Here is a 24976-nt window from a genome sequence, read left to right as displayed (position 1 = left end):
CTCTGAGCTTAGTAACCTGTTACAATAAGACCCCACTGATTGTAAAATAAAGAAATCTGGTGTCAGACCCCAACTCCTGCGCTATGCCATTTATAGCGTTTACATTATTGAACGCTTCATTTAACGTTCGGTACCTATGTTGAGCACACCCCAAATTTTCTTTGGTTACCCCTCTCACAGTAACGCTGGCCTCGTGGGATCCTACCTCCTCATTTCCCAGCATTACACAGAAGGGAAACCCGTCAGATTCTGGATGTGGTGAGACTTCTTTAGGGGCAACTTGTCTCTTATCTGAGCAGTCAAGACCTCTCCCTCTCCCCCACAAGTCTTAAAACAACACAAAGTGCCATCCTATAATAATTGTGTGCAATAAATCCTGAACCAACCTGACCTCAGGGAATTCTGTACCTTGGGCCATCTCAATGACCACTCTGCCAACTGGATAGTCTTTAGTCTCAGTCTTGTATAGTCTTTTTCCCTGGGATTAGTTGGAGAGGGAGTGTGGCCCTCACAAGAGTCACCAAATTCCCTGAATTTAGTTGTCCAGTCATTTGCAGACCACTCACTTTCACGGGAAAAGCTTTTGTGGACAGTCCATGCTGCAGGCCGGATATGCTTAGAGCGAACACTGGCATCCTGTGCTTCAGTTCATTTGCTCAGTCATGACATTTCCAGCAAATTACATCCCCCGATGGGGCCTTTTGACATGACCTCTGCAACTTCTTGGACTTTGGACGCTCCACCCTCTTTTTAGCATCAGCAGTATGGAGTGGGTTGGCTTCCCTAGAAACTCTCGACCCCCTGATGCTTTTGACCAGTCTGACCAAGTCACCAGCATTCTGAGAATGTTCCTGGGCAGCCAAGTCTGCATTTCCCTCGAATGGAGTGCACAAACCAGTCCATTACAACTCTCTCCAGACTGAGCGTCTCCCAAGGTAAACAGACATGTTGCAGTCTAAAAAGACGCGCCGCATGCCCGGTTCCGCAGGGGTGTCACCCACATATTAGGACGCATAGTGGAGACGGGATTTCATAAAATCCCCTCCACTATGCTGTAACATCTGGACGCTGCAGATTAAACGCTGCAGGTGTACACATCGTCAATCCGCAGCAAATCCGGATGTAATCCTGAACGTGGAAACATACCCTTAAGCTTCTCCAAATCAACCTGTCATAGCCAATTAACCCCTTTTAGTACTATGTGTACTAGAGCAGGTTTATATCACTATGTGTCTGGCAGACACCTTACACCCCTAACATACTTCAAGAAGCACCTAGAAATGGATGGAAACAAAGCGCTGGACAGTTACAATGAGTCCGGATCTAAATCCAATTGAACATCTGTGGAGAGATCTTAAAATTGCTTTTGGGAGAAGGCACCCTTCAAATATGAGAGACTTGGAGTAGTTTGCAAGAGAATAGTGGTTCCAATTGAGAGCTGTAAGAAGCGTGTTGATTATAGGAAGCTATTAAGAGCAATTATTTATTCCATTGGGAGTGCAATTAAATATTAAATTGAGGGTGCCAACAATTTTGTCCAGCCCATTTTTGGATTTTGTGTGAAATTATGTCCAATTTTTGTGCTGGTTTTTTTTTTTGTAATGAAATAAACACATGTATAACAGAACATGTAAAATTGCAATACTTTCTGGGAGAAATATTTTATTTTCTGCAACAATTTCAAGGGTGCTAACACTTTCAGCCATGACTATATAGTGATGTGTCCGTTTAAAAAAAAAAAAAAAAAAAGGGTTTTGGTCACTAAGATGCTTTAAGTGGTCTCATGTTAATCCCATGATATTCTGCTATAATTCTTTTAAATGCCATCTATGTTGGCTGCCAAGAAGCTTTTTTCGTTCTCATCTTCTGCCTGCAGGCTCATGTATTCCATGTAATGTTCTCTGTTTTAGCGCAAGTGATAAATGTAGGATCCTGCAGATACAAAGTCTAAACAGCCAATAAAATGTTGCAGGGAGTAGTGTTAAAATATTGCTGTAGAAAAAGGCAAAGGGAAATCAATGCCTCCTGTTGAGAGGGAGACTCTGGCATGTGTTTATTAGGCAATGTGCGTTTGTATTACTTAACAACACTTTGTATCTCCGGGCTGTAGAGAGATGAGAGCCTGTGTCTTCAATGCTAGAAAGCTGGCATGAGAACTTTTATTAGAAATTACTTCGGTTCTTGTTGCAAGCAGGCTCCGTTCAGCCGCATTTCACAAAATATTGACTAGAAACCTCTCTCTGCAGTGTTGTGAAGTCTGAATTTTGGTTTAAATGAATACATTTATGTGCACAATCGTAGGCTCTGATTCATCAAAGCTTTAATGCCAGAAAGCGGACATAGAAGGCTTTGTAAAGTCTCAAAAATTGTGACCAACGCAAGGCCGCACAAAAATTTAGCAACTGTTGGTGGTTTCATGCCGTTTTGCCTAGTATTGCTGCGCGGCACTTAGAAACTCGCTGTTTACCTTGGATACCAGCTCCCAGCGCCAGCACACTGGTATCTAAGGGACACAGCGGGTAACTAAGCGACGCGCGCGCTTGTTACCCGCGTCGTCACTGGTTATGATCACTGGTGAGATCTGCCTGTTTGGCAGCTCACCAGCAATCCTGACAAGGCGATAATCGTTGTCGGGATCGCTGGTGCGTCGCTATGTGTGACAGGGGCTTAAGATTTGAGGCGAGGGGGCACATTGTGCTCCAGCCTGCCCCGTTATCAGGAATCGGCACCATAGTATCTAATTGACAAAAATACTTGGAATTTTCTTATTACTTTGTCTAGTTAGTCTTAAATGCAGTTATTGGTCGTATTGTTTGGTCTTGTTGGTCTTTAACCCCTTACCTACAATTGACGTAATATTCCGTCCATGTGACCATGGACCTAATTACCATGGACGGAATATTACGTCATCGCGATCAGCGGCGCCCACGTGGTGAGCGCCGCTGATCGCGGCCGAGTGTCAGCTAATTATCATAGCTGACACCCGACACAATGTGTCAGGGGCGGTCACGGACCGCCCCCGACACGTTAGCCCCTTGCACACCACGATCAAACGCGATCGCGGTGTACCGGGGGTTAAATGGAAGCATCGGCAGGGAGGGGGCTCCCTCCGTGCTTCCCTGAGCCCCCCACGGCAGCGCAATGTGCAGCGCTGCTGCGGGGGGCTCTTTCCCTACAGGCCCCCGGATCCAAGATGGCGACGGGGGCCTGCAGGGAGCTGACTTCCTCACTGCCTGCAAAGCGCAGGCATGAGGAAGTCTGCAGCAGTGCCTGTGACAGATCGCTGATCTGATCTGATCAGTGATCTGTGATGTGACAGATCAGCGATCTGTCACAGGACAGTGATGTCCCACCTGGGACAAGGTAATAAAGTAAAAAAAAAAAAAAAAAGTGTTAAAAATAATTTAAAAAAAATCGCTAAATAAATTAGTAAAAAAAAAAAAAAATATTCCCCAATAAATCCATTTTTTCAAAATAAAAAAAAACAAAAACAATAAAAGTACACATATTTGGTATCGCCGCGTCCGTAATGACCTGCCCTATAAAACTGTCCCATTAATTAACCCCTTTAGCGAACCCCTTAAAAAATAAAAATAAAAAACAAAGCAAAAAATAATGATTTATTATCATACCACCGAACAAAAAGTGTAATAACGCGCAATCAAAAAGACGCATATAAATATCCATGGTACCGCTGAAAACGTCATCTTGTCCCGCAAAAAACGAGCCGCCATACAGCATCATCCGCAAAAAAATAAAGAAGTTATAGCTCGCAGAATAAAGCGATACAAAAATAATTATTTTTTACATAAAATTGTTTTCATTGCAAAAAACCGACAAAACATAAAAAAACGACCTAAATGAGGTATTGCTGTAACCGTACTGACCCGAAGAATAAAAACGCGTTATCAATTTTACCGCACGCGGAACGGTGTAAACGCACCCCCCAAAAGAAATTCATGAAACGCTGTTTTTTGTTCATTCTGCGTCCCAAAAATCGGAATAAAAAGCGATCAAAAAATGTCACGTGCCCGAAAATGGTACCAATAAAAACGTCAACTCGTCCCGCAAAAAATAAGACCTCACATGACTCGGTGGGTCAAAATACGAAAAAATTATCGCTCACAATATGTGGTGATGCAAAAACTATTTTTACAATAAAAAGCGTCTTTTAGCGTGCGACAGCCGCCAAACATAAAAACCGCCATAAATCGTAAATCAAACCCCCCGTTATCACCCCTTTAGTTAGGGAAAAATAATAAAACTAAAAGAAAATGTATTTATTTCCATTTTCCCGCTAGGGTTAGGGTAGGGCTAGGGTTAGGGCTAGGGTTAGGGCTAGGGCTCAGATTAGGGTTAGGGGTGTGTTGAGGTTAGGGTTGGAGTTATAATTGGGGGTTTCCACTGTTTGGGCACATCAGGTGCTCTCCAAAGGCAACATGGCGTCTGATCTCAATTCCAGCCAATTCTGCGTTGAAAAAGTCAAATGGTGCTCCTTCCCTTCCAAGCTCTGCCATGCGCCCAAACAGTGTTTTACCCCCACATGTAGGGTATCAGCCTACTCAGGACAAATTACAAAACAACTTTTGGGGTCCAATTTCTCCTGTTACCCTTAGGAAAATAAAAAATTGGGGGCAAAAATATAATTTTGCGGAAAAAAATGTTTTTTTTATTTTCACGCTCAGGCGTTATAAACTTCTGTGAAGCACTTGGGGGTTCAAAGTGCTCTCCACACATCTAGATAAGCTCCGTGGGGGGGTCTAGTTTCCAAAATGGGGTCACTTGTGGGGAGTTTCAATAGTTTAGGTACATCAGGGGCTCTCCAAACGCACATGACACCCGCATACCAATCCATCAAAGTCTGCATTCCAAAACGTCACTACTTCCCTTCCGAGCCCCGACGTGTGCCCATACAGTAGTTTTCTCCCACATATGAGGTATCAGCGTACTCAGGACAAATTGGACAACAACTTTTGGGGTCCAATTTCTCCTGTTACCCTTGGGAAAATAAAAAAAATGGGGACTAAAAGATGATGTTTGTTGAAAAAATACGATATTTTTATTTTCACGCCCGGTCGTTATAAACTTCTGTGAAGCACTGGGGGGTTCAAAGTGCTCACCACACATCTAGATAAGTTCATTAGGGGGTCTAGTTTCCAAAATGGGGTCACTTGTGGGGGGTTTCCACTGTTTAGGTACATCAGGGGCTCTCCAAACGCACATGACACCCGCAGACCAATCCATCAAAGTCTGCATTCCAAAACGTCACTACTTCCCTTCCGAGCCCCGACGTGTGCCCATACAGTAGTTTTCTCCCACATATGAGGTATCAGCGTACTCAGGACAAATTGGACAACAACATTTGGGGTTCAATTTCTCCTGTTACCCTTGGGAAAATAAAAAAATGGGGACTAAAAGATCATGTTTGTGGAAAAAATACGATTTTTTTATTTTCACGCCCGGACGTTATAAACTTCAGTGAAGCACTGGGGGGTTCAAAGTGCTCACCACACATCTAGATAAGTTCCCTGGGGGGTCTAGTTTCCAAAATGGTGTCATTTGTGGGGGGTTTCTACTGTTTTGGTACATCAGGGGCTTTCCTAACGCGACATGGTGTCCGATCTCAATTCCAGCCAAAAACGTCAAATGGCGCTGCTTCCCTTCCGAGCTCTGCCATGCGCCCAAATAGTGGTTTACCCCCACATGTGGGGTATCAGCATACTCAGGATAAATTGCACAATATCTTTTAGGGTCCTGTTACTTTTGGAAAAATAAGAATTGAGGGTGAAAAGATCATTTTTGTGGAAAAAATATGATTTTTTAATTGTACTGCTGTACGTTATAAACTTCTGTGAGGCCCTTGGGGGTTCAAAGTTCTCACCACACATCTAGATAAGTTCCTTGGGGGGGTCTAGTTTCCAAAATGGTGTCATTTGTGGGGGGTTTCCACTGTTTTGGTACATCAGGGGTTTCCCAATCGCGACATGGTGTCCGATCTCAATTCTAGCCAAAAACGTCAAATGGCGCTGCTTCCCTTCCGAGCTCTGCTATGCGCCCAAATAGTCATTTACACCCACATATGGGGTATCAGCGTACTCAGGACAAATTGCACAATAACTTTTAGGGTCCTGTTACCCTTGGAAAAATAAAAATTGGGGGTGAAAAGATCATTTTTGTGGAAAAAATATGATTTTTTAATAGTACCGCTGTACGTTATAAAGTTCTGTGAAGCCCTTGTGGGTTCAAAGTTCTCACCACATATCTAGATAAGTTCCTTGGGGGGTCTAGTTTCCAAAATGGGGTCACTTGGGGGGTTTCCACTGTTTAGGTACATCAGGGGCTCTCCAAACGCGACATGGCGTCCGATCTGAATTCCAGCCAATTTTGCATTGAAAAAGTCAAACGGCGCTCCTTCCCTACTGAGGTCTGCCATGCGCCGAAACAGTGGTTCCCCCCCACATATCAGGTATCAGCGTACTCAGGACAAATTGCACAATAACTTTTGCAGTCCAATTTCTCCTGTTACCCTTGGTAAAATAAAGAAAATTGAACCTGAAGTATTTTTTTTGTGAAAAAAAGTTAAATGTTCATTTTTTTTAATATTCAAAAAATTCCTGTGACGCACCTAAAGGGTTAATAAACTTCTTGAATGTGGTTTTAAGCACCTTAAGGGGTGCAGTTTTTAGAATGGTGTCACTTTTGGGTATTTTCTATCATATAGACCCCTCAAAGTGGCTTCAAATGTGAAGTGGTCCCTAAAAATAAAATGGTGTTGCAAAAATGAGAAATCGCTGGTCAATTTTTAACCCTTATAACTTCCTAACAAAAAAAAATTTTGGTTGCAAAATTGTGCTGATGTAAAGTAAACATGTGGGAAATGTTATGTATTAAGTTTTTTGTGTGCCGTATCGCTGTGATTTAAGGGCATAAAAATTCAAAGTTGGAAAATTGCGAAATTTTCAAAATTTTCGCCAAATTTCCGTTTTTTTCACAAATAAACGCAAGTTATTTGAATGCAATTTTACCACTAACATGAAGTACAATATGTCACGAGAAAACACTGTCAGAATCACCTCGATCCATGAAAGCGTTCCAGAGTTATGACCTCATAAAGGTACAGTGGTCAGAATTGTAAAAATTGGCCCGGGAGTTAACGTGCAAACCACCCTTGGTAGTGAAGGGGTTAATGCAGTTGCAGATTTAGTTAATGGCAACCAATTATGGTAAATATTTTTTTTCCTACTGTAAATTAGTAATTTTTGTGAAAGTTCAGTTGATGGGTAAGGCCTCTTTCACACTTCAGTTTTTTGACGTCAGTCAAAATCCGCCACTTTTAGAAAAAAACGGATCCGCCCATTTTTTGGCGGATCCGTTTTCTTCCCCCATTGATTTGCATTTGTGGCGGATTTTGACTGATGGTCGTCCGTTGGGTCCGTTTGTTGACGGATCCGTGAGAATTTTAGCGGCTCCCGGGCGGACCAGACGGACACTGCAACGTTTTTTTTGGTGGACCGTCCGCTATTTTTAACTGTGCATGCCCGTCAGGTGAAAGCCGGGAGCAGTTTTAACCCTGAAATGGCATCTCAGGAGCCGCTAAAATCTCTCGCTCTCACCTCGCACGTTCCCAGGCCGCCGCACGATGTCACCTTGCACGTTCCCAGGCCGCCGCGCGATCTCGCATAGAATCGCGGCCGCCGCGCGATTTACGTACCGAAGTCACTTTAAATCTCGCCGCTTGCCTTCTCCCACGGATCCGCTGCCAACATGGTCCGCTGCTATCCGTCTGTCACTGAACGGAGACAGATCAGTTGCTGGCGGATTTCAGCTGACCGCCGCCGACGGAGGTATGAAACAGGCCTAAGGGGCATGAGCTATGGTTGTGGAAACCTCCACAATGTGGTGGGCCTGATGCGACTGGTTGATCGTCTAGTGTAGATTTCTGAGATTGATATGTCCACAATGATGCTGATGCAAACTGATGGATAATATTTAAGATAGAATGTTTTGTTTAGTTGTAGGATAAAGTTGTAATCATAATCCGACTTTATCTAAAAATGCCCGCACTGTAGTCATGTTCCTGATTATTGGCGCTATGGTTTGTTTCAAATGGACTTTAGCACTTTTCCCCTACTCCTGTCCTCAAGGCCCCCAACAGATCATGTTTTCAAGATGTCCTTAGTGGAATTATCACCTAATTTGTTGGTGTGTCTTGAGGACTGGGATTGGAAAACACTGCCGTTAAGGGAATAAATCTGGCATTAATAATGTAAAAGTCAGTAAATTCCTTTCAATAACAAATATGATTTGTTTAGTACATGTTTGTGTATAGTTCATTAAATAGTCCTCATCTTGTAACACTGCCTGAAACCTGCATAAGAATGTTACGACATGTGCCTGCGAGCATGTGCAGAAGCTCCGCACCCTGTCTTCATGTGTAGGAAATGTGCTCCAAGTAGATTTTCTGATCTAATACTGAAGATAACAGAGGGGTTGAGTAGTGATGAGTCAACGTGCTGGGAAAAGATATGGGCGCTCGGATAATATGTTCAAGACCCCGCAGTGCACATTTCGTGGCTGTTAGACAGCCCAACATATCCTGGGATTGCCTGCTTGCTATACTGTATTTTTTTTGTCCCCTTAGGGGACCTGAAACTGCGATCATCTGACTTTTACTTGTACATCTAATTCACTTGTCTTTGATACAGCATTACCACAGTATTGCTGTGTGTAGGAAGAATACCGATTTCTTATGAACACCAGCCACAGGCAATCATGGCAACCTATTGGCACCCTACGATTGCATTACAAAGGCGTCGATTGGTGGTTAGAACAGAGCTCACCTGGGCTACGCACTGTAAGGCTATGTGCACACCTTGAGTAAAATTTCTGTACCATTTCTGTAGCTCTTGACGGGAATAACCCAGCTGAAAAAATGCACATTTTTGACTGATTTGACTGAAGTCAATGGTGAAAAATGCAAGGTGAAAAACGCACATGATGCAGGTTGTTATTATTATTATTATTATTATTATTATTATTATTATTATTATTATTATGCATTTATATAGCGCCATTTATTTCATGGTGCTTTACATGTGAAAAGTGGAGCTTTCTGTATCAAAAATAAGCAACTTGTGCATGACACTCTAGGTTTCTCATTCACTTTGCTGACATCAGGATTGCTTCATGTTTATCTAGAAAATCTACAAGGAAAAAACGCTCCAAATCTGCAACGTATGCACAAAGCCTAAATATCTGTAACAGATTGACCATGGCATTTAACAGGTTAACAGCCATGGGCAGAGCACACTCCATTCATGGCTGTTAGAAGCAGATGATGGATGAATGAAAAAACCATCTTCAAGCAAAATATGCAGGCTCAGTTCCTGGGCCTACATTAAAGAGTTGTGAGCTGACATATGACATTTCATTACATCATATGTCAGTTAGGGGTTAATGTACAATGCCACTCACCTTCCTAGACAAAAGCAGTATGATTTCCTTATAAGTAAAATCCAAAATACCTTTAATGACATTTCTTTTACTTTTTTCTGTTTTTGCAGAACCCCTTTAAATATTATCAGTGAACTGGCCAAACAGGACTAAGCCTTTTGGACTTTCATGGGCAGCCTGAAACTTTTGACAGGTTCCCTTAACACATTAGTGCCTCTGCAGTCAGAAATCATTAGTGTTATCAGTGTAACGCGGAGTACTGTAATTGAGACTGCATATAGAGTATTAATGTAATTTGTGACAAGAAGTTCCAGTTTCCATAGAAATTAATGCAATTTTCCTGCAACTTTTAAGTGTTTATGTACAAAATTAAAGGGAAGCTGTCACTATAGTTCAGCATAATCTGCTTCTATGGCGTTCAACACCATTTTAACCATTCCTCTGTTAAAGTCCTTTGTTTTAGGCTAAGTTTAGACAACTGTGTTTTTTTGTCGGTGTGCTGTCTGTGTATAAGATTTTATTCCTATGTTCACATAAGTACAGCAGTATTTGGATGACACCCATGGTGCATTTTTTGGGGGTCTAGGCACATGTTGTCCTTATGTGTCTGCACGTTCTCTTTTTGACCAGATGCTTGTTCATCAAACCAGCTCGACAGCAGGGGAACTTCAGTCACTGCCCGTGAATTATGCAGAAGAACTCCTTGTGTCTGATCAGAGAGGCTTTACAGTGCAAGCTGCAGAGTGCAGGACGCTTTTCAGAATTTTCAGAACAAAATTAAATCATACCTTTACCCTACCCAATGTTCAGACCACAGTAAGCATTATTCTTATCGGAGCCACTGGCATTCTAAAATGCCATTTACTCATTTCCTGAATAGCATTATAGCCACTTTAATTTTAATGTGCAATTCATCATGGTTGTTTATAGTCTGCCTACACGAGGATACAATGCACTTTTCTACTTTAGCATTGGACATTTGGGCATTTTCATAGTATTGACTATTGGGTACATTTATTCTGCTGCTCTGGTTGTTGCCACAAGGGGAAATCTATTGAAAATTATTTTGATTTGGCATGGATATACTAGAGAAGACCATACTGGTGAAGTCATAGATTTTTAGTTCTTTCACATATATTTCGGTAAAAAACGGTGCTGTTTTGGGTAAGAAGCATGTTGTATTATAGATGCAGAAATTACTGAATATCTATATTAACTTGCCATTTCCGTGTGTGGCTCCACTATTACTCCCCAGCAACATGCCCGCTGTCTTGGGGTCATACTTGACTCCGAGCTTTCCTTTGCCCCTCACATACGATCACTGGCTCGCTCTTGTTATCTGTACCTCAAAAACATTTCTAGAATTCAACCTTTTCTTCCTTTTGACTCCGCAAAAACTCTTACTGTTTCTCTTATTAATTCTCGTCTCGACTATTGTAACTCTCTTTTAATCGGTCTCCCTCTTACCAAACTCTCCCCCCTCCAATCTGTCTTGAATGCTGCAGCCAAGATCATATTCCTCGCCAATCGTTACACTGACGCCTCTACCTTGTGCAAGTCATTACACTGGCTACCCATCCACTCCAGAATCCAGAACAAACTTATTACCATCACCCACAAAGCTCTCCATGGCTCAGCACCACCCTACATCTCCTCCCTTGTTTCAGTATACCATCCTACCCGAGCCCTCCGTTCTGCTGATGACCTGAGGTTAGCGTCCTCAACAATCAGAACCTCCCACTCCCGTCTTCAAGACTATATACGTGCTACGCCAATTCTTTGGAATACACTTCCCAGGTCAATACGATTAGTCCCCAATCTCCACAATTTTAAGCGTGCCCTGAAAACTCATTTATTCAGACTGGCCTACCGCCTCAACACATTAACCTAATCTATCCCTATGTGGCACAGCCAAAAGTTTTTTACCATAACCAGGTTCCCCGCATCATGTTCCCACATGCTTTATGCATCCATTAGCCCTCTGTGTCTGTACTGTTACACACTTAACATTATGGCTGGTCCAAACAATCAGGGCAATTGTTACCACCCACCTTTCGTGTCTACCTCTTTCCTCATAGACTGTAAGCTTGTGAGCAGGGCCCTCATTCCTCTTGGTATCTGTTATGATCTATGTTATTATTGTTATGCTGTAATGTCTATCATCTGTACAAGTCCCCCTCTGAAATGTAAAGTGCTGTGGAATATGTCGGCGCTATAGAAATAAAATGTATTATTATTATTAACTCCCCAGATGCAACATCAGCACTGTTCCCTATTAGCTGCACAGCCTGCAGCTCACTGCGCTCAGGAGGGACCTCTTTGTTTCCTCACATTTAACCCATTTGCTGCCTAGACCAACCAGTTTCCTCACCTTAACCCCTTAACTGCCCTAGATGACCAGGGATGTGGACATTAGCCCTTTACTGCCCTAGACTATGGGGATCTTTACATTAACCCCTTCTCTGCTCTAAACCAAATAATTAGAACCCTGTGCATTAATATTTGTGATGCTGTTTTTCATTGTGAACTTAGGCCCAATGCATAGCACATCGACTCAGAACCTTTCATCAGAGACATATTTCAGGACTCTGAAGTATTGATCTGATGTATACCTGTGATGGAAGACTGATGTAAAAGCTGTCTACTACACTATCCCATGAAATAAACAGAAGTTAAACAATATTCTCCATGAGCACCAAGAGCTTTTCCTGTACATGTCACAACTATGATGCTACATACCTCATCTAGAGCCCTCATCCTCTTTAGAACCACTTAGATTCCAGTATAGCTATTGACCGAGGCACATAAGGGTAAATGAATGGGATCTGCAGTGTTGTTGGTCTGTGCTTTTAGCTTCCCTACAGTATGGGTACAGCTGTATGTACCATCACGGTGCTGTAAAATGAGGGTGCTTTGTAAAAACAACTATCTTACTGCGATGTACTATTTGGTGAAGGGAGAAGTGTCATGTACACTCTTCTCAGTACTTGGTTGGGATGCAATTGCAAGGGTTAATCTGTCTTCTCTCACTCAATTCTGCAATTAATATCCATTATAGACTGCAAAGTACCGTCACGGTGCTGTAAAATGAGGGTGCTTTGTAAAAACAACTTGCTTACTGCGATGTACTATTTGGTGAAGGGAGAAGTGTCATGTACACTCTTCTCAGTACTTGGTTGGGGTGCAATTGCAAGGGTTAATCTGTCTTCTCTCACTCAATTCTGCAATTAATATCCATTATAGACTGCAAAGCAAGCATAAATCACACCCCAATATAGACCACATACCCCAGACAAAGACTTCCAGCACTCATCAAACAAACGGAATGATGAGTCCCCAAAATATACACTGCTATCTGATAGGCAAAAGACCACCCACTCTCCAAAAGGCTGTGAATTCTTTAGAGCATACAAGGACCAAGCTTATTAAAGTTTTAAGCTTTAATATGAAAAGTATAGCGATTATAAAAAAAAATTAATACAAAGAGGAAAATTAGGCAAATAAAACAGTTCTAAAATAAAAAATGAGGAATAAAAATATTTAAACATTTCTGACTAAAGCTGTTCTGCTTTCTTGAGGGTGTAGGGAAGGTGGACTGATGTACTGACTTGTCTGTAGTAGGAGGGCAAAGGTGCAGTGTATTGTAGATGTACTGTTGTAGTGAAAGATGGGAAACAGCTGGAGATAAAGAGGAAGAGTGTAATATTGTAGTTTGACCATTTTGAGGGCAGTGGAGAGCTGTGAGAGATAGGACTAAACCTCAGCCATTGGCTAAAGAAACTGTCAAGTCATGGTGGGCAGGGTTACCAGAATGAGAAGGATATAAAGGTTGAGAGAAGGTTCTGTAAAGGTCAGTCAGCGAAGTGAGCACTGGAGACAGGAAGATCTGCTGAGGGGAAAAGACAGAAAAGAAGCTCCGGAGGGGACTGACTGTTGAGATGGTCACGGGGGGTGGCCCAAACGACAGAAACCGCAGATGGAGACAGCCTGGGGGTACCAAACGGACGAAGTACTCAGACTGGTGAAGCGCTGTGGTAGATAGGCCTAGGGCAGCCACAGCGAAAAGAGCCACAAGGAACGCCACGACTACAGGAAAGGAAAGTGAAGGTGCCTGTGTACGGAGAAGTTTGAAGCTGCTGTGGTGTATTGCTGAGGTCGTCAGGAGGACGGCCAATAAAAACGGACCTGTTGAACACAAATTGTCTCATCAGGGACACTCGAGGCCCAGAGACACTGCAAGCATCCCAGGGACTCCTCTCTGTGGAGTCCCCTGTTGTTGGCAAAACATCGGCCGCCAGGAGGTGGCCCGGCATATTCTTCAGAATGGACTACCGGGACTGCTGTGCACTGTTGCGCAGTCTGGGGACTGTTCTGCGTCCCCTCGGGGTAAAATACCCTACTCCTGGTGCAGCAGGGATGCATGGAGGGAATGTTCTTCTTAAAGGAAGGGGGAGCACCCTGTCCTCATATGTTTACCAGTTTGGAAAGTATAATGTTTTACTAAAAAAAAAAAAAGTGTTCTGATAAATACTGGTAGATATAAGTGACAGAACCAGTAAGCAGTTTAAGTAGTAGTGTCTATTAAAACTATGTGTAGTAAATTTGAAATGTTGAAGTGTTGTTAAAAAAAAGTTCAACAGGTCCCGGGTACGAGGTGTGACGAAGACGCCGACCATGACTACTTAAATTGACGGGACAGAAGAGACGGATGGGGTCAGAACAGACAGCAGTCCCTAAGTCAGACCCCGAGTACCAGACATACACCCCCACAAAAAGACAGGAGGATGCTAACAATGACCTGGTAGGTTAGGGCCTCGGTCATTGCACTCCAAAGGGAAGAATGTTACAGAAGGGGAGAAAAGTGGGAGGTACGCATCCGTTGAGTAATCCGGATGGACCTAACCCAACCTGAAGGAATTGTCATGGTGGCTTACGCACTGGCGAGTAAGCCGTAAGCTAATCGGAGCATGATTGCTCCCGGTTTGGTTCAGCCCCCGCGTATTGCGGGCCTGGCTCAACAACCGGTCCGACAAAAAGAAGGTGGGAAAGTTTCAGAACGGAAAAGAGGAAGACAAGATTGTCTAGGACGACAATGGATAAAGGAAGGGAGAGTGTAGGGAAGGTGGACTGACGTACGGACCTGTCTGTAGTAGGAGGGCAAAGGTGTAGTGTATTGTAGGTGGACTGTTGTAGTGAAAGATGGGGAACAGCTGGAGATAAAGAGGAAGAGTGTAATATTGTAGTTTGACCATTAAGAGGGCAGTGGAGAGCTGTGAGGATAGGACTAAACATCAGCCATTGGCTAAAGAAACTGTCAAGTCATGGTGGGCTGGGTTACCAGAACGAGAAGGATATAAAGGTTGAGAGAAGGTTCTGTAAAGGTCAGTCAGCGAGGGGAGCACTGGAGACAGGAAGATCTGCTGAGGGGAAAAGACAGGGAAGAAGCTCCGGAGGGGACTGACAGTTGAGACGGTCACGGGGGGTGGCCCAAATGACAGAAGCCGCAGACGGAGACAGCCTGGGGGTACCAAACGGATGACGTACTCAGACTGGTGAAGCGCTGTGGTAGATAGGCCTAGGGCAGCCACAGCGAAAAGAGCCACGAGGGACGCCACGACTACAGGAAAGGAAAGTGAAGTTACCCAGGCCTGTGTACGGAGAACTTTGAAGCTGCTGTGGTGTATTGCTGTGGTCGTCAGGAGGACGGTCAATAAAAACGGACCTGTTGAACACAAATTCTGTCTCCGTCTCATGTCTGTCTGCGGCAAGAAGCGGACCACCCCCCGGTCGGGGCCCCTACCTACAAGCGTAGGGAAGGTTTATGGATCACACTGAGCATGTGAATGTCTTCCCATTGTTTAGCCCATCTTATATGTGCCTGTTCCTAGGATCAAATTTCCAGGACAGACTATGTTGAGTTATGGAAATCGCAGGTCTGTAACGGGGCAATGGGCTAATGGTGAGGCTAAAGCAGTGGATGTAAAATATCTTGTTTCTCCCCCATGGGAGATGTCCAGGCAGGCCACAAAGGACCATCTGCCCTTTCATTGAAGCATTGAAGCTCAGGCACCAGGCAGAGGTGTTAGGGATTCCTCCTCTGTAGACCCAGTGATGCCCTCTTGGTTCTCAGTTCCTTCTGGCCTCCTGACCTGTAATAACATGTTCATAGATGTTATTATGACCCTTTATGCAGTGTTAATCTTTGTGAATGGCAGGCTTGATCTAATGTTATATTACTGATATTATTACAATTTCCCTTACAAGGGGGTTTAACCAATTAAACTTAGAAAACTCACATGACCAGTACTATTTATTTAGTCGCATATTGTAAAGCTATGTATTTGCAATCAGTCTTTGGATAGCTAAATGTATTAATCTGTAAGGCGAGAAATCCTTAAAATATGAGGTTTGTGAAAATATCTGTTTGGCTTTCCTAGATGTTTTCTGTAGCATTGAATGAATACCATGTACATCTCTCTAAGAGGAGGCAGGAAAGAGGAGTACAAATAACAGCAGTAACACTGGCTCACGTTTGACAAGAAGTCTGTACATATCCAGAAACGCTAGAGACCTGGCACTTTGTGCTGCATGGCAGCCTTTGAATGGAAGCTGCAGACAATGTTATCATCCAGGCACAGTATGTACAGGACAATAACGTGAATGAACAAATTTCATTGTGCGGCAGAGCCGAGAGTGAGAACCCAACATGACCTGTGTACAAGCGGTGTGACTCATGTAGTGGATGAAGTGTCTTTGGGATTCTCTGCCGTGGGGAGTTCAGGATTGCCCTATATTCTTGCTCCGTACATTATTTAACCGCTTTCTCTCTGCAGCCTCCTAATTATAACTATTGTTGCCAGATTGCATGCAGAATAAAATATATTATGTTTATACAATTTGATAAAATTGTTGTCAAATTGTTTTTACTAGCATGCCTGAATTATGTAATCAATTTAAATTATGGATATTAACATAAAATATATTTCTGGATATAAAATAAATTCCTATGGTGGCAGGACTGTCCTATAAAACTTCATAGATATTGGAATGATTCTAGCAACTGTGTTGCTTTCTTGAGAACATCCAATTATCAATGAGGGCTTTACATATTTTACATTGTCGTTAAAATGAGCTAGTCACTTCAGTGTGAAATATAATTAAGCAGGAATCAAAGTGACATATATAGGACACATTCTTAATAACACATGATGTTCCTTGTTTTCCACTTGGGCTATGAGACACACCATCACATGTTTCTCAACGCAGTGATTCTAGAGCAATACCCCCATCCCTTATGGGAAATATGCAAAAACATGCAAAACACAAGCCGTGGAGACACCATCACATGTTTCTCAACGCAAGCAGTGACTAGCCTGGTCTTTCCCCAGGAAGGAACAACCACGGGAAGGGCAGTCTCCAATGAAGGAAACCACCTATGCCAAAACATGGTATCCATCCACAGACAGCAGTTTCGGGGTATTGCCCCTCACCTGGCTAGTCATTGCTTGCGTTGAGAAACGTGATGGTGTCTCCGCGGCTTATGTTTTGCATGTTTTTGTATATTTCCCATAAGGGATGGGGGCATTGCTCTAGAATCACTGCGTTGAGAAACATGTGATGGTGTTTCCGCAGTGTTGGATGTTGATCTCCATGGGTTCATTCATCCTCATTTTTCACAGTCTTTTACTAGGCATTGCTCCTACTGGCCAGTTTCCTACTCCACACTGATGAGCGGCAATACCCCAAAACAGCTGTCTGTGGATGGATACCATGTTTTGGCATAGGTGGTTTCCTTCATTGGAGACTGCCCTTCCCGTGGTTGTTCCTTCCCGGGGAAAGACCTGGCTAGTTATTGCTTGCGTTGAGAAACATGTGATGGTGTCTCCGCGGCTTGTGTTTTGCATGTTTTTGCATATTTACCATAAGGGATGGGGGCATTGCTCTAGAATCACTGCGTTGAGAAACGTGATGGTGTCTCCGCAGTGTTGGATGTTGATCTCCATGAGTTCATTCATCCTCATTTTTCACAGATTCCCTTTCAGACCTGCTATTATTGTAGACTTCTGCTTTTAAACTTTCACAGAAAAGACACAAGTCATGCCAAGACACGAGTGGCTCCTCTGACCGGTCTATAGCTGATAATGGATAGAGTGTCTTGGGATAACGTGTCTTTTCTGTGAAAGTTTTATCAACAGGAGAGTAACAATACAGGACTACAGCTCAGGCGACCAGCAGTCAGGCTAATATGTGTAACTCAGGAAGCTGCCAGTCAGGGTGTGGGCAGGTTATACACAGATCAGAAGACTTAGCGTTGCTGCATTTACATTTGACAAAGCAAGTATCCTATGAAAAACTACACCAAGCAGCCCAGTAAGTGATATATCGCTGGAATTAGCCTTTCTTCCCTTATGTTATGCTGCTCTCAGATTATATAGGGAAAACTGCTGACAGATTCCCTTTAATTTGCCACTGTGTATTAATGTTTAATGGTGGTATTAATTTTTAAGATATATTGTCTATTTCTATTAATTTAGGGGAGCAAACCAAATTTCTTCTGTGTAATAAGCTGGATACTGTTTCTGTTAGTGGGAAGGATATTCACATGTCCTTGTTTTTTTTCTATCTATGGACTGTGTTTCCGCCTACAAAAAAAAAAAATTAGAGCCGTTTCAGTTTTTGATTTTCCTCGCAGATCTAAATGACCTATTCATGTATGTGGGTCCATGAAAATCACAGACAGCACACAGATGGCATTAACAGTGTAACAAATAGAAGCTTTCCAGTTACGTTTTTCGTATGGGAAAAATAACTGCTGAAACTTTGATGGTAAAAATTGAAACACTGATGAAGATTGGATGAATAATACTGAAGACACTCAGATTGTATTTGCATACGTGAAAGTCTCTAACGCCTGACTGAAGCCTATGTTCTAGCATAGTTCACATGGCACCTAATTATACTTCCCTGGGTGTAAAATTCGGATTTGATGCAAAAATGGGATAGATTTTTCCTTTCAGTAATTCCATTACATTTCCCCAGGAAGCTGCTTTATAATCCAGATTTAAGACATGAATTTGTTGTGAATTGGTCAGAAAAGTGAAATTACAGCTTGTGTCAATCCAGGAAAAAATCCTGAATTTGAAATCAGAACGCTGTTTAATGTTGGTTCATTGAGAAAATCTCAAAAAAATCAGTAGATGAGACCATTGGCTGACCATTCATGATATTGAGGGCTCAGAAATACAGGTGCTTCTCACAAAATTAGAATATCATCAAAAAGTTAATTTATTTCAGTTCTAAAATTCAAAAAGTGAAACTCATATAGAGTCATTACAGAGTGATCTATTTCAAGAGTTTATTTCTGTTAATGTTGATGATTATGGCTTACAGCCAATGAAAACCCAGAAGTCATTATCACAGTAAATTAGAATAATTAACAAAATACATCTGCAAAGGCTTCCTAAGCATTCAGAAAGGTCCCTTAAGGCCCTCTTACATTTAACGATGCACCAGCGATCCAACCAGCGATCCGACCCGGTCAGGATCGCTGGTGCATCGCTAAATGATCGCTAGTGAGCTTTCATACAGAAAGATCTCACAGCGATGCAGCAGCGACGCAGCGCACGATACTTACCATTCACACACAGCGATCCTGCGTCCTCCCGCCCTCCTCCACGCGTCGCTGGACGTCACAGCAGGAAGCGCCCGACGAGAAATGGAGCCCGACATTCTCGCGCGATCAGCGATGAGCAGCGGGGGAGCCGGTCGCTGGTAAGTATCACACATAGCGATATCGCTAGCAATATCGCTATAACGTCACAAAACCAGTGACGTTTTAGCGATATTGCTAGCGATATTGCTTAGTGTAAAACCCCCTTTAGTCTGGTTCAGTGGGCTCCACAATCATGGGAAGGCTACTGACTTGACAGATGTCCAGAATGCAGTCATTGATGCACTCCACAAGGAGGGTAAGCCACAAAAGGTCATTTCTAAATAAGCTGGCTGTTCACAGAGTGCTGTATCAAACATATTAATGGAAAGTTGAGTGGAAGGAAAAAGTGTGGTAGAAAAAGGTGCACAAGCAACCGGGATAACCACAGCCTTGAAAGGAATGTTCAGAAAAGGTCATTCAAAAATTTGGGACTGCTGCTGGAGTCATTGCTTCAAGAGCCACCACAAACAGATAGATCCAGGACATGGGCTACAAGTGTCGCATTCCTTGTGTCAAGCCACTCATGACCAATAGACAACGCCAGAAATGTCTTACCTTGGCTAAGGAGAAAAAGAACTGGACTGTTGGTCAGTGGTCCAAGGAGTTGTTTTCAGATTAAAGTAAATTTTGCATTTCATTTGGAAATCAAGGACCCAGAGTCTGGTGGAAGAGTGGAGAGGCACACAATCTAATAATAATAATAATAAATTTTATTTCTATAGCGCCGACATATTCCGCAGCACTTTACATTTCAGAGGGGATTTGTACAGACAATAGACATTACAGCATAACAATAATCACATAGATTATAACAAATACCAATAGGAATGAGGGCCCTGCTCGCAAGCTTACAGTCTATGAAGAAAGAGGTAGACACGAAAGGTGGGTGGTAACAGTTGCCCTGATTGTATGGACCAGCCATAATGTTAAGTGTGTAACAGTACAGACACAGAGGGCTAATGGATGCATACAGCATGTGGGAACATGATGCGGGGAACCTGGTTACGGTAAGACTTTTGGCTGTGCCACACAGGGATAGATTAGGTTAATGTGTTGAGGCGATGGGCCAGTCTGAATAAATGCGTTTTCAGGGCACGCTTAAAATTGTGGGGATTGGGGACTAATCGTATTGACCTGGGAAGTGCATTCCAAAGAATTGGCGCAGCACGTGTAAAGTCTTGGAGACGGGAGGTTCTGATTATTGAGGATGCTAACATCAGGTCATCAGCAGAACGGAGGGCGCGGGTAGGGTGGTATACTGAAACAAGGGAGGAGATGTAGGGTGGTGCTGAGCCATGGAGGGCTTTGTGGGTGATGGTAATAAGTTTATACTGAATTCTGGAGTGGATGGGTAGCCAGTGTAATGACTGGCACAAGGTAGAGGCATCGGTGTAATGATTGGTGAGGAATATGATCCTGGCTGCAGCATTCAAGACAGATTGGAGAGGGGAGAGTTTGGTAAGAGGGAGACCGATTAGAAGAGAGTTACAATAGTCGAGACGAGAATGAATAAGAGAAACAGTAAGAGTTTTTGCAGAGTCAAAAGTAAGAAAAGGTCGAATTCTAGAAATGTTTTTGAGGTGCAGATGACAAGAGCGAGCCAGTGATCGAATGTGGGGGGCAAAGGAAAGCTCGGAGTCAAGTATGGCCCCAAGACAGCGGGCATGTTGCTGCGGAGTAATAGTGGAACCACACACAGAAATGGCAATGTCGGGTATAGGTACATTAGTAGATGGAGGAAACACAAGGAGTTCAGTCTTTGACAGATTCAGTTTCAGATATAGTGAGGCCATGTTAGACGCAGCGTTCAGACAATTGCCGGTGTTTTCTAGAAAGGCTGGCGTGATGTCAGGAGAAGAAGCGTATAATTGGGTGTCATCAGCATAGAGATGGTACTGGAAACCAAATCTACTGATTGTTTGACCAATAGGGGCAGTGTACAAGGAAAAGAGGAGGGGGCCTAGAACCGATCCTTGAGGAACCCCAACAGTAAGGGGAAGGTGAGAGGAGGAGGAACCGGCAAAAGATACAGTAAATGAGCGGTCAGAGAGATAGGAGGAGAACCAGGAGAGAACGGTGTCCTTGAGGCCAATGGAACGGAGCATAGTGAGGAGAAACTGATGATCCACAGTGTCGAATGCTGCAGAGAGATCCAAGAGAATTAGCATGGAGTAATGACCATTTGATTTAGCTGTTAGTAGATCATTAGAGACTTCAATGAGGGCAGTTTCAGTAGAGTGTAAAGAGCGGAAACCGGATTGGAGAGGGTTGAGAAGAGAGTTAGCAAAGAGATAGCGGATAAGACGGGAGTGGACCAGGCTTTCCAGGAGTTTAGAGATGAAGGGAAGATTAGAGATAGGTCTATAGTTAGCGGCACAGTTTTGGTCGAGGGATGGTTTTTTAAGTAGTGGATGTATGATGGCATGCTTAAATGAGGAGGGAAAGATACCAGAAGAGAGAGAGGTTAAATATTTTAGTTAGGTGAGGGGTGACAGCAGGGGAAAGAGACTGGAGGAGATGTGACGGAAATGGGTCACTGGTGCAAGTGGTTGGGCGAGAAGATGCAAGGAGCCTGCTTACTTCTGTGACTGGTTCAAAATCAGAGAGTGATCTAGATGCAGTGGGGGAGGGAGGACAGTGCATGGTATGAGGTGATTGGGAGATAATTTCCTGTCGAATCTGGTCAATTTTTTCTTTGAAGTAATTGGCCAGATCGTCAGCTCGGAGCTCCGTGGTTGGGGCCTGTACTCTTGGGTTGAGTAGGGAATGAAAAGTGTCAGAGACGTTTCGGGTTATTGGACAGTGAGGTGATGAGGGTGTTGAAATAGGTTTGTTTGGAGAGGTGAAGGGCAGTGTTGTATGTTCTAAGCATAAACTTATAATGGATGAAATCTTCGTGTAGATTGGATTTTCTCCTCAGATGTTCGGCGCACCTGGAGCACCGCTGCAGGAAACATGTTTGCAGGGAGTGCCAGGGTTATCGCCGTCCTTGTTGTGGTGTTCTATTTATAGGGGGTGCAAATTCATCCAGGGCACTTTGAAGTGTTTCATTGTAATGCTTCAATGTAGAATTAGGACATGAGAGGGAGGAGATAGGGGCCAATGAAGACTGCAAGTTCTTCATAAGTTTCTGGGTGTTAATGGCCTGTATGTTTCTATAAGTATGGACAGTGGGGGTGACCTGAGCAGCCTGGAGGTTCTTGATAGAGAATGAAAGGAGATTGTGGTCAGAGAGCGGGAGAGGGGAGTTTGCAAAATCATCCACTGCACAAAGCCGAGAGAAGACCAAGTTGAGGGAGTTTCCCTCTTCACGCGTTGGAGAATTAGTAAGCTGCGAAAGGCCAAACGAGGAGGTTAGAGATAAAAGCTGCTTGAGGTCTAATGTGAAATTTCCCCAAACAATCACTGATTGTGGAGCCATGTCATCTGCTGGTGTAGGTCCACTGTGTTTTATCAAGACTAAAGTCAACACAGCCATCTACCAGGAAATTTTAGAGCACTTCATGCTTCCCTCTGCCGACAAGTTTTTAGGAGATGGACATTTCATTCTCCAGCAGGACTTGGCACCTGTCCACACTGCCAAAAGTACCAATACCTGGTTTAAAAACAACAGTATCACTGTGCTTGATTGGCCAGCAAACTCGCCTGACCTTAACCCCATAGAGAATCTATGGGGTATTGTCAAGCGGAAGATGAGAGACACCAGACCCAAAAATGCATACTAGCTGAAGGCTGCTATCAAAGCAACCTGGGCTCCATAACACCTCAGCAGTGCCACAGGCTGATCACCTCCATGCCACGCCGTATTGATACAGTAATTGATGCAAAAGGAGCCCCGACCAAGTATTGAGTGCATTTACTGAACATACATTTCAGTAGGCCAACATTTCGGATTTTAAAATCAATTTTCAAGCTGGTGTTATTAAGTATTCTAATTTACTGAGATGATGACTTTTGGGTTTTCATTGGCTGTAAGCCATAATCATCAACATTAACAGAAATAAGCACATGAAATAGATCACTCTGTAATGACTCTATATAATATGAGTTTCACTTTTTGTATTGAAGAACTGAAATAAATTATCTTTTTGATGATATTCTAATTTATTGTTCATGTAGTCAGAGGATTGAAGGATTCAGAACCCATACACTATGAATTCCTAGACCTGCTACTCATTAAATATTAATCCATTAACATATTTAATTTCTTTTCTTGGTCTTTTAATGTTACGTTCTTTATGGTTCTTTCTGCATTACCATTACCTTAATGTTTTTTTTTTTTTATTTGCTTTCCAGGATACCCAAAAAGCAAAGCAGTTTCTTCCATTCTTGCAGAGAGCTGGGCGATCAGAAGCAATTGTAGAGTATGTATTCAGTGGGTCCAGGCTGAAGCTTTACATGCCAAAAGAAACTTGCCTTATCACCTTTCTCCTGGCCGGTAAGTGAGCATTGTACCGAGAAATTAAATTGTTTTTTAACAATTCGTCCAGTTTTATGTTCTTTTGTACTCCGTTATTCACGCTGTGTTAGAAGATCCGTTTGGAGCTTCAGTTTGTAGATTTGTCTTTTTTGACATTTGACAGAAACAATGCAACATTATTCTTCAAATCAAAATGTCAGAATTTAAGTTTTAGACAGTGGGGATAAGTCCATCACCATTGTAAAACTTGACGTCCATGTGATCATTTGCATTAGTGTCCTAGAAGAACCTAAGAACCTATCATCTTCAATTAATGTGTTAAAGATTACTTCAAGGAAGATCTTCTGTAGTAGCGTGCATATTAGCCATAAGGTTAAGTTCCCAAAATGCGTTTGTTTTTTTTGTTTTTTTGAAGCTTTGTAATTTGCTTAAAAAATGCAGCATTTTACAGTTTCAACATACAGTAGTTGATGGGATTTATTGAAATCTCATGTCCAATGTGACTTGTGGTGCTTATGTGAAATCCGCAACGTGTCAGTCTCTCTTGTAAGTACACTGAGTTCTATGTTCAGATTTTCACCTAGAATTACGACTAGACTATTGCACAGTGCATGTGCTGTAAGGATTCACAAGTCTGCAGTTGCAGAATCTGACTGCGGGCTAGTAATTTTAGACTGGACAACCACCTTGAAGGAGTCTCCTGGTGACTTTTTTTTCACAATACCGCTGATTATCAAAATTTGTGAATGGTCGTATAAAATTGTAGTATAATTTAATAGAACATCATTTATGGCTAAAAATAAATAAATAAATTTTTCAACAGCAGAAGACACCATAGTTTTGTTTTTTTTTCATCAAATTTTGTATTTTGTTTTACTAGTAAATCTTATTCAGTGATCTGCTAATCCACTGATAATTTGTTGTGGCTAGGATATGGCATGTAATCTGATTGTGTTCTCTCCATAGCTATATGAGCTGTTAGATTGCCTCTTTATCAGTTCTCTGTGCTTTTCATGTCAGCAGCTGGAGTGATGCAGCAATTTAGTTATTCAGTGCATTCTGCACATTCACGTACTGAGGTGCAGAACTAAATGTAGTTACTAGGGACACCACTGATATTACCTGCTGTGCTGTAATCCCTGGTAAGTCAGGCTGTGGCGGAGCAGAAGAAAGAAAACATTGCATTGAGCACACGAGTGCTCTAATATTTTAATCACATCTACATGGGGATGGTATTTCACGAAGTGCATCTTTATTTTATTTTGAGTGACCGATGATTAAATTTTCTGCTCGCACAATATATAATTTCAAACGGAACCACCTTAATTATGTTTGCTTGTTTCTCTGGTACATTGCAGATTGATTTCTCATGACTGGCTAATGTCACAATT

The 24976-nt window shown here is 42.7% G+C and overlaps 1 protein-coding gene across 2 annotated transcripts in view; it reads left to right on the top strand.

Annotated features, from left to right (window-relative positions):
- The window catches only part of SND1 (staphylococcal nuclease and tudor domain containing 1), a 956786-nt gene that overhangs the window by 478589 nt on the left and 453221 nt on the right, over positions 1–24976 (top strand). For both annotated transcript variants that reach the window (XM_073579241.1, XM_073579240.1), the window contains exon 15: positions 23462–23603. In XM_073579241.1, the coding sequence (XP_073435342.1) occupies positions 23462–23603 (142 nt within the window). The remainder of the gene's footprint in view (positions 1–23461; positions 23604–24976) is intronic.

Source organism: Dendrobates tinctorius, unplaced genomic scaffold (genome assembly GCF_039654945.1).
Source record: "Dendrobates tinctorius isolate UK_male_01 unplaced genomic scaffold, ASM3965494v1 ptg000062l, whole genome shotgun sequence".
NCBI lineage: Eukaryota > Metazoa > Chordata > Amphibia > Anura > Dendrobatidae > Dendrobates > Dendrobates tinctorius.
This window is presented reverse-complemented; position numbering and strand designations above follow the sequence as displayed.